General features: G+C 39.9%; 1 protein-coding gene across 2 annotated transcripts in view; it reads left to right on the forward strand.

Moving 5' to 3' along the window:
- Utx (Utx histone demethylase) overlaps positions 1-11289 on the forward strand; it is a 91416-nt gene extending 80127 nt beyond the window's left edge. For both annotated transcript variants that reach the window (XM_085490009.1, XM_029310660.2), the window contains 3 exons: positions 193-1803; positions 2438-3031; positions 5373-11289. In XM_085490009.1, the coding sequence (XP_085346135.1) occupies positions 193-1803; positions 2438-3031; positions 5373-5699 (2532 nt within the window). In that variant the 3' untranslated portion in view covers positions 5700-11289. The remainder of the gene's footprint in view (positions 1-192; positions 1804-2437; positions 3032-5372) is intronic.
- The last annotated feature ends 101 nt before the right edge of the window (positions 11290-11390 follow it).

Here is an 11390-nt window from a genome sequence, read left to right on the forward strand (position 1 = left end):
GTAAATGCACGTTGAAGTCAGCTTATTCCTTAATTTTAATCGGCATTTTCAGCTGCAGCATTAAGCGTCAAAATGACGTCATTTTCTTAGACTCCTAGAAGAAGCTTTTGTCGAGAATAATTTTTGTTTCCAATTTTGATGTAAATGCACGTTGAAGTCAGCTCATTTCTTAATTTTGCTCGGCATTTTCAGCTGCAGCAAGGAGGTACGGTGGCGCTGCAGACAGGCTTCTCCGACAGTAACGTCGGTTACAACACGGCGGCGACCGGGAACACCACGCAGTCACCAGGCATGCCTTACAAATCCGCCTCCGATCCCGCTTACCCGCCTCAGAAGCAGCAGATCGCGGCTGGCGGCGCCCAGTACGGCGGCCAGTATCCGCAGCAGCCGAATCAGTACGCTGCTCAGGGTTACACGCAGGTCTCGTCGGCCGGCAGCGGTTACCCGGAGAATTCCACGGCGGCTGCAGCGAACAAGGACAATCTGGACATGACGGATCAGGAGTTGCAGGCGCTGCTGTCGCAGAAAGACATTGCGACGTCACTAGCGGAGGATCTTCTCAAGCACTTCGGCTCTGATGGTTTAGACACCGTCGTGAAGGAGGAACCGTCGAGTGGCGCCGTCAACGACAGCGGCACGTTGAGCTCCGGTCCGTTCTCGCCGTCGAATCTCGAGGAGAACGCCGTGGAAAAGCTGAAGGAGGTGATCAAGCTGGAGAAGCCGGAGGAGGCTTCTTGCCACTTGAAATCGGAGGCTGCGTCGACGACACCAGCGACGACGGCGACGACTACGACGACGATAGCGGCGGTGAAGTGCGAGTCGACGGCGGCGACGACGGTGAAGAGCGAGACGACGACGTCTTCCTCCTCGTCGTCATTGTCCTCCAGCGCGACGACGACGACGACGACGCCGATGACGAGCAGGAGCAGTGAGGCTGCGAATATCAACATTTCTAAGGCTGCAGAACCGACGATGATGAATCTGAAGCTCGAATCCTTATGCGAGTCGCAGCCGGAGCAGGAGCTGAGCATTGAGATGGACGCTAGAACGCTGATAGAGGCGTGCAAGGGTCAGGGGTTGAACGGCGTGCCGAATTGCTCGATACTGAGCGACCGTTCGCCGCCGCCGGCGCCTCCGGATCCGCCCAGTCAGCGACTGACGAAGGAACAATTGCTGCCACCGACACCCAGCGTCTATCTGGAGAACAAGAAGGACGCGTTCAGTCCGCAGCTGCAAGAGTTCTGTCTGAAGCACCCGATCGCGGTGATACGCGGCCTCGCGGCCGCGCTCAAGCTAGACCTGGGTCTGTTCTCGACCAAAACCCTGGTCGAGGCGAACCCGGATCACGGTATCGAGGTGCGCACCCAAATGCAGCAGACCAGCGAGGAGAATTGGGACCACACGCTCAACAAGAAGGTCTGGAATTGTATCAGCCATCGGAGCCACACGACGATCGCCAAGTACGCGCAGTACCAGGCCTCGAGTTTCCAGGAGAGCCTGAGGGAGGAGAAGGTTCAGGGCGGTGGCATACACGCGTCTAATCTGTCGGACTCGGACTCGAAGGACAGTACTGGTCAGACTGTCAGACGGAAGAAGAACACCTTCGGTCTGACCGGTCGACCAGGAACCAAGATGCTGCGCTTTGGTACCAACGTGGATCTGTCGGATGAGAGGAAATGGAAGCCGCAGCTACACGAGCTCATGAAACTGCCAGCCTTCGCTAGAGTGGTCTCAGCCGGCAACATGCTCAGTCATGTCGGTCACGTGATCTTGGGGATGAACACTGTGCAGTTATACATGAAGGTAGAATTATTTATTTAGAAACAAAATTAATAGGGGTATATTAATACGTATGTAAATACATATATTAATACATATATAAATTTCATATACATAGATTAATTTTTAATATATTAAGGGGATTCTAAACGTTCTTGAGTTTCAGTCCTGTTTTATCGACAATATGGGAGATTAAATAAAATATGAATCTATTTATTGGCTATACAGATTACCTGAAATTAGAACGCTTCGCCCTTTGTTAATATTAATACTTTAATTTATACAGGAAAATATGTATCAATCTGTATTTCATATATCTTGGTTACAGAATTATGAAGGCTTAGAATTCATAATTCTGTAACCAAGATATATGAGACTATACAGATTCATCAATCTTTTTCCTGTACAAATTAAAGTATTAATATTAACAAATTGCGAAGTGCTCTAATTTCAAAAACAATCCGTATAGCCAATAAATATATTTATAGTTGAAACCTCACATTTTGTCGATAAAACAGGACTGAAACTCAAGAACGTTTAGGATCCCCTTAAATATTAAATTTAAATTAAATATTAAATATTAAATTTTTTATATATAGATTAATGTAGCTATAACATTGTTTTGAGTAGGACTTGAAGAATGATTAATTGTTTCCAGGTGCCAGGCAGCAGAACACCCGGCCACCAGGAGAACAACAATTTCTGCTCGATCAACATCAATATCGGACCAGGTGATTGCGAGTGGTTCGCGGTGCCGGATGCTTACTGGGGCATGATATGCTCGCTCTGCGAGCGCAACGGCATCAGTTACTTGCACGGCAGCTGGTGGCCGAACCTGGACGACCTGTATGAGGAGAACATCCCGGTGTACAGGTTCCATCAGCGACCGGGCGACCTCGTGTGGGTGAACGCCGGTTGTGTGCACTGGGTTCAGGCGGTTGGCTGGTGCAACAACATCGCGTGGAATGTCGGGCCACTCACGGCTAGGCAGTACCAGCTCGCGATCGAGCGCTACGAGTGGAACAAGTTGCAAGCATTCAAGTCGATTGTGCCGATGGTGCATCTCTCGTGGAACCTGGCGCGCAACATCAAGGTGTCGGATCCGCGGCTCTTCGAGCTCATCAAGAACTGCCTGCTGCGGACGATGCGACAGTGTTGCTTGATACTAGAGTTTGTGAAGAGCAAGGGAGTGGAGGTGCGCTTCCACGGACGCGGCAAGAACGAGGCCTCGCACTATTGCGGCCAATGCGAGGTGTGTCTTTCTTCTTCAGGAATCATTTTTATAGGAGGAAAATGATACATTAGATACATCCCAAGTAACACATGAAGCTTTAAAACGTCTGCGATAACGTTGTCGTAGCTTAAACTGCAGCATTTTTGTCTACCACAGCTACTGCGACAACATCATTATGACGTTTTGAGAAAGTTGTAACAGCAAAAGTGGGACAACATTTTTAAGCTTTGAAAATGATGTCACAGCTATATGGTTGCACAGCTATTTTGCTGTAAAGACGTCATCACAGTCATATGGTTGCACAGCTATTTTGCTGTAAAGACATTGTCACAGTCATACGGTTGCACAGCTATTTTGATGTAAAGACGTTGTCATAGCTACATTACAGCAATCGGAGTAAGCAATACAAATAACGGATAATTAATATTCAAGCAATACAAATAATGGATAATTAATATTCAATAAAAGTTAAATTTTAATTTTAACATTCCGTAAAAAGGTTAAAAAAATATTAAAAAATTTTTTTTTGCTTTAACTGGGATTGAACTTATGACAACCCGAAACCTTTGCTTCAAAAGCTTAGATTAAAAAAAATTAATTATTGCAAATAATTACAATTTATAACTTACATATAAGTATACTAGTAATGCGGACACAAATTCATACAAATACTGTGATTACAGAATTATATACTATCCTTAAGTAATAAGTTTAGATTCGCAATAAGTGAATGCATGGGTCCGCTGACCATCGCTGATACATACTAAATTTAACATAAAATTGAAAGTCATGTTACTCTTTGCTATAACATACAAATTATAGCCAGATTACAGCTATAAATACAGCTAAAATTGCTGTGGCTGCATTTTGGATTTTCAGATCGCTGTCACAACGACTTTACAGCTATAAATACAGCTAAAATCACTGTGGCTGCATTTTGGATTTTCGGATCGTTGTCACAGCGACTTTACAGCTATAAATACAGCTATAAATACAGCTAAAATTGCTGTGGCTGCATTTTGGATTTTCAGATCGCTGTCACAACGACTTTACAGCTATAAATACAGCTAAAATCGCTGTGGCTGCATTTTGGATTTTCGGATCGTTGTCACAGCGACTTTACAGCTATAAATATAGCTAAAATTGCTGTGGCTGCATTTTGGATTTTCAGATCGCTGTCACAATGATTTTACAGCTATAAATATAGCTAAAATTGCTGTGGCTGTATTTTGATTCTTTTATTAACTATCGCAGCGCTTTTACAGTTAAAAATCCAGCAAAATAGCATTTGCAGCCAAATAGATGTAATTAAGGCTGGCAGAACGTTTTACTAGCTACATTTTTGCTGTTGCAGCGAATATAGCCAGACTGTGTTACTTGGGATAGGATTTAGCTTTTAGTGGAATTGATTTTTTTCATGTATTGTTGTAACTTAGGACTTGCTGAACAAAATATGTAATAGTTCAAAGCTAAATATTCGATAGTTACTGAGTTTTTCGTATTTGACTAGTTGTAAATCAGTAACTGTCTTTTATTTACCTATGGGTTTATTACATTTGTCGTTCGGCAAGTTCAGCATGTGAGAAAATCGGTTGATTTTGCCAGGATTCAATTTCAAGGATTTTATATAGAACTTGAGTTTTTCGTGTTTAACTGTAAATTAGTAATTGTGTATTATTTAGCTATGAGTTTATTACATTTTTTGTTCAGCAGATCATAAGCTACAACATAAATCAGCCTGATCTTATCAAGATTTAATATCTAATATATACAGAGTGTCTTATAGAAAATTGCTGAAACTACGACAACTGTCATATTTTAATGCATGCAGTTATTGAGAAAACAAAAATTGTGTTGAACACAGGAAAGTCTGCATTGAAAAAAAGTAATGAAAATAATGCTAATAATCCATAAACTAATGATAAATATTTTCAAAGTGCGCACCATTTGAATTTGTGCAAAATTCTGTCTGTTAGCACTTTTTTCCTTACTTTTTCTCAAGAAAATAAACTGGTATATAAACATTTTATTTATATCCATGAAAAACTATAGACTTTCCTCTTTCCAACACAATTTTTATTTTCTCAATAATTGCATGCATTAAAAAATATTAGCTGATTAGTTTCAGCAATTTCCTATGGGACACCCTGTACCAAGATTTAATTTTATACGATTAATGTACGGGATTTTTGAACCTATATAAAATCCTGATAAAATCAACTGATTTTTTCACTGATTTTCTCTAACACAAGTTACAACATATAAAAAAGATCCAATTCCATCAAAAACCAGTATCCCACTCAGTCCTTTCAACTCTGCCCTCCGTTCTCTCATTCAATATATTATTTCGATTTTACAGATCGAGGTGTTCAACATCCTATTCATCCGCGAGCAGGAGAAACGTCACGTGGTGCACTGCATGGATTGCGCGCGCAAGCAATCCCCGTCGCTGGAGGGCTTCGTCTGCCTGGAGGAGTATCGGATGCGCGACCTGATGGACGTCTACGACGGCTTCGCTCTGCACACGCCGCAGGTCGCCACCACCGCTGCCTCCGTCACCACCACCTCCTCCTCGTCGTCATCCTCTTCGTCGTCGGCGGCCGCGGTCGCGGTCGCGGCGGCCGCCGCCGCCGCGGCGATGTCCCAGACCCAGATGTCGCAGACCCAGATCGGCCAGTCCTCCTGAGATTACATGCAACACATATACCTAGACTTTCTCAGCACGCTGCAACAGTAGTGATCACCACCATCCGGGAAACGCGAATTTTTCCCGGATGGTCACTGTTGCTAGGCGTTATCGCTCTTGTATAACGAGAGGAGAAGCTCTCGTGCGATAAGCATCGTCAGTGTACCTGAGAGCTTCGCGAAAAGAACCGGGACCGGCTCGTCGAAGGTTCCTCTTGGACGCTCGTCCACGAATTCTTCGAACATGGCGGGCGAAGCGTTTGACCGAAGTAAAAATCATCGAGTATGGAAAAAAATGTTGAGAAGACTGGAAATGTCTCTTCCAAGGAACATTTGTTTTTTCTCAAATTGACATCTGAGATCACGCTTCGTCTCATCGTGTCGAATGTACATTTTTCTCGCGATTTGTGTACAACATGAAGAAAGAGAAGGGTTCTTATTAGCGCAGTTTGTACAAAATCTAGTTGGCTTATCTTTTCTAAAGAAGAAGAATGAGGGGAAAAATAATTTCCTTCTTTATATAGCTCTCGGGTATCGACTTGGAGAAGACTGTAGGATAACTTTAATGAAGAAAAGAACGTCATGCGATCGTTTCTCTTTCGGATAGTTATTCTTTCACTGGATTCGAGACCCTCCTTATCATCGTACAATTAATCATTATCGTCGCGATCGAAGAAGCAGCGGACGAATTTAATTTCGCGAAAATCGTCCTCTTTTCAGTCTTCGTTCTCTTCGCAATCGGTTGATTTACACAAGACTTTCGCGGTAACGTGATTCACTGCCACTTACGAAGACGCTGAGATGTGAAAGAAAAAAAAGAGAGATTAGCCGTATATATTATATGTATTATACGTGTGTGAGAGGAATGAATTGATCGTTGTTAGGAAAATATGCGTATGAAGTACTGCCGTACGTGGAACTGCTCAAACTATTTGTACATTTTTGTATGCAAAATTGTCGAGAGGAAAAAAGAAGAAAAAAGAAAATTAGCGGGGATGTCTCTACTGCCAACTACACGTCATCTCTCGATCGAGATGAGAGACGTTTTGGATTTCTTGTCGCGTGAAATTTATGTGTGAGCCTCCACTTGCGCAAGCATGAGTCTTCAAAAGGCTCGACTGTCAAATGTTTGATCGAAATTAATGAATGAAGAAATTAGAAACATAGGATCTGACAAGACAGAGAAAAATAATGGAAGTCTGAGGCTTCGTGTGTGTGATTTAGAATTGACTCTTCTGTCGATGAACGAATATCCGGGTGCCTGAAGCAACTTTGATTGTTAAAAACGTGTCGGAACCCTTTTTTGCCTGAAACGAAATACAGAATGGGCATTTGTATTCGGACACTATTCTAAAATATAACGGGAAAGACTGTTCGATGCCCAGCAGTTGTTGTAAAAAAATTGCTCGGCTCGGATATTTTGTGCATCGATGAAAATTATGACAGAAGGGTTGAGTAAAATTGTAAAATTTTTGAATTTTGCCACATTTATTCTCGCGCAAATTACTTTAGCTAGCTTTTGCCGCAAAGTATAAAAAAAGAACTTTCGTCTCTCAAAAATTCTCGATTTAAATCGAGATTTAATAAAAACCAAAAGAAAGAAGAGGCAAAAATATATATGTACATATACGCGCGCAGGGCGATGATATGCGAGAGTTTTTCGCGAGGAGAAGAAGGAGAGAGAGCTTCTGTTCATCAGGTTATAACTTTTAAGAGAACACACGTACCTTTTCACTCACAGAGTCTCGTCAATTCAGATTCACGGCGTTCGCAGCCGATGCTACGTGCCAGATCGCCACCTTGTATATTAATCGAGTTTGATTCGAGGAAATTAAAGGTCGAATCGGACACGGAACGGTTTCAGGGTCCTCTTCACTGCACTCGCACATTTTTATATCGAAGAAGATAATGTACTGAAGATATACTGAAGATAAAAAATAATTTTTTCGCATTTAATAGGCGAGAAGAAAAAAAGAAGAAAAAAAGATGTAGTGAAGAGACCTCTTCACTGTAATCGCACATTTTTATATCGAAGAAGATGATGTATATTGAAGAAGATATATCGAAGAAGATATACTAAAAATAAAAAATAATTTCTTCGCATTTAATAGATGAGAAGAAGAAGAAGAAAAGAAGAAGAAAAAAAGAAGATGTAGTGAAGAGGACCAAATGGACCGCGAGGGAGATTCGCTTTTAACCTTCAACCTCCTCGACCCCCCTGGTCCGGAAAATTACGCGGGGAGGGGGGATGGCAGGAAGAAAGAAAGAAAGAGAAGAAAAAATAGTTAGCTATTCTTCTCTCATTGAAGCGAAATGTATTTTTGAATATCTAGAAACGCCTAGTTCCACCGAGCGAGTAGTTTCGAGAGAAAATAACTGCCGCGTTCTCTTCTTATTTTCCATGGCAGATCCGTATGTGTGCCTGGACATTCGCTAAAGTGACATATCACTTTGCCTCGTTTTATATATCAACGTCCTTTATTATTATCATTGTTATTTTATTATTATTATTTAAAAAAATTAGACAGTCGTCTCTTTATCATTGATGGAATTTTCGAGATGTCCGAGAGGTTTCTTTATGATCTTCTAGCGAATGTTACGGCATCTGTACGTAATGTGTAATTTACATAATGTACACCAAGGACGATCGAAGACACGCGAGAAGAAAGTGTGTCTATAGAAAGGGGGAGAGATAAAATATAATATATACGAGCCGACGAGAGACGAAGACAGGGTCTCCGCGATAAAACACCGAGGGAGGGAAGAGGGATGATAAATAATAATTTTTTTTTGTTGTTCTTCGCATTCACGTTTTTTAGATCAGGCACGCTATATGATCTCAACTTTTGCACGACGCCGGCGGAAGAGAGAGGAAAGTGATCCATATATATTAATATTAATAATTACGCATTATATTATTATATTATCCCGCCGGCAGTCGCAAGTTCCGAACTGACTCAACATCCTTCGATTAATCGCTAATTCGTAAATTATATACATACATATACATATTATAAATAATAAATAAATGAATAAATAAGTATATATATATGTATATATTTATTTATATATTTTTATTTATGAATTATATATTCATATTATAAATATATAAATAAAAATATATAAATAAATAATAAATATATATATTTAATGTAAAGGATAAGAATATTAGGCGAATTCTCTCTCACACGAGTATAGAGAGTTTTGCGAGCTTCTTCGTAGATGAAGAAAAAAAACGAGATCGCTCGTTTGTGTGTTTGTTCGATATTTTCGTAAATTAATACGGTGGATCGAATCGCGACAGGAATGGGAAAGCGACTTTGATCTTATCTGATCGGTAGAAAAAAATAAGAGCGCCCCTTCGATCGTGTTCTTTATAAAAATATAATCGCCTCTTTATCGAGTTTGATTCTTTTGCTGATAAAAATCGGCAAACGATTTGCGAGAAGAGACAGTCGGACGCGTACAAACGAGTTTTGGATCGTTCTCGATAAAGACGATGATTAATTCTTCGTGGATTCTAATGGAATTCGATGAAAGTCTGAAAGAGAAAATAATTTTCGTCCATGGAGGATTAATTGAATCGTTCGCGAGGCCGGAGAAGAAACGCGTAAAAACATATTTTCACTATAAACTGTGCTATTACTATTACTACTATCGATAATTATTTAAGTTGTACACCTTAAAAAAAAAAGAAGAGTACCGAGATAAAAAAAAAACCGTGCAGACCAAACGAGAATTTATTTTTGATCCGTGAAAAATAATATATAGCGAAGTAATATTTTTCTCATCAATCCAAGCCGTATATATACACACATACACAGACACATATACGCCCACATGTATATATACGGATAAATCTGTATAAAGAACGTAGCGTTTATTAGACATATACATAAATATATAAATAGCGAGCCATTAAAAAATTAATATTACTAGCAAGCGTAAATGTATAGATTTTGAAGAGGAATGGCTGGAAAAAAAACACATTAGTACTACTATTAATTATTACTACTATACTACTACTACTACTGCGTCGCTATGTAAGCTATGTGTATTTCTTAACGACAGAACAACAACAACAAAGTGAAAACGTTCACTGCCAAATTGTGATAAGCGTGAGAGAAAGCCCACCTTTAAGCCAGGAGCGTTTTCTTGACTTCTGATCGCATTGACCAATCATTTCCCATCCCTCTTCCATTTTCCCTCCCTTCACAATCAACCACTCACGAGCTCTAAAATTCTCACCTCCCGTATAATAATAATAATAAATAGTTACCGCGCATCCAATCCGATCATAGTCATCTATTTTTCCTTAAACGATGAAGCTAGATAATAATTTAGATAATGAAAGAGAGAGAGAGAATTAGAGAGAGAGAGAGAGAGAGAAGAAGTTTAGTCTCGACCAATGCAGCTAGAAATGAAAAGAAAATCGCTCCCCTATTTTAAGGGCCGTAATTTAAATATGGCCGTATTTTAAACAGACAGACAGATATTGTAGATCGAAGCGATATTTTTCAAACGGGGCACGTTTTACTGTCGAGAAAAATAAAAAAAGATTGAGAAAGAAAGAGAAAGAGAGGCGCGAAGAGATGAAAAAAAGGAAGCATCATCCGGACCGCCTTTTTAACGCTCTTCTAATAATTGTATGTTTAATTACGTGTACAGTGCCTTTGTATCTTAAAAGAGACAAGTCCCTCCTTCTCCCCCTCGTAAGAATAAGCAATCGAGCATCTCGTGAGGGCAAAATTTTCCGAGCATCCTCCCCTTCGACGAAAAAATTAACTCATCTTATATTAATTAAATTAATGCACAAAATTTCGATCAAGATTATTTTTTTCATTTGTTACGAGTTTTGGCGGATTTTTAAATGAAACTTAAAAAATTTTACAATGTACAATATGTAGATTAGACGGAAAATCATTGGATCGTTAATTAATAATTTTATTATTAATAATTAATGTAATTTTTTAAATTATATTGTTAAATCGCTGAAAATATTTTTGTACATTACATTTTATATTATATTTTTTATATTACACTTTGAAGAGACGAGATTGATCATTCGAATAAGAATGGGGGGTTAAAAAGATATAATAAGTATTTTTTTCTCGCAGCAAAAGTAAAAATTAACGATGTAATTAAAAGTTCTGAGAAATGCTCCTCGGAATCGAAATTCTTCCCCAGAGGATGCGAAATTTTGTCGATAATAATATATGATATGAGGAAGAAGGAGGGCGCGCGCGGTCCTTCCTACGTGTCGTGACGTTCTTCTGACTAGGTTCGTAATTGTAATGATTAATATGTAAAATTAGATTATAATTATTCGCGAGTATGTTGTAAAAGTCGTGTACAGTTTTCGAGTCGATCGATCGGATCGTTCGAAAAGAAGAGAAGGAAAGAGAGCGGTGGCCCCCTCTTTGTGATCGCGCGAGGTGTCCCGTGGCCACCTCTCCCCCCCCCCCCTGTAGCTAGCCTTATTATAATTATCATTATTGCCATTATTATCATGGATTATTATTACAATTATAAATATTGATTATAAATATTGTGTTTACCGTAATAATGTAATATACGAGGTTACACGGAAAGCTTACGAGGTTTTTGCATTTTTTTCTCCCTATCCCAATAATAATTCCTTTTATCTTTACAAAATAAAATTCTGTCATAAAATTAGTGATCGAATCAGTTA

The sequence above is a fragment of the Nylanderia fulva genome, unplaced genomic scaffold, assembly GCF_048542155.1.
Source record: "Nylanderia fulva isolate GAGA-0341 unplaced genomic scaffold, ASM4854215v1 Scaffold94, whole genome shotgun sequence".
NCBI lineage: Eukaryota > Metazoa > Arthropoda > Insecta > Hymenoptera > Formicidae > Nylanderia > Nylanderia fulva.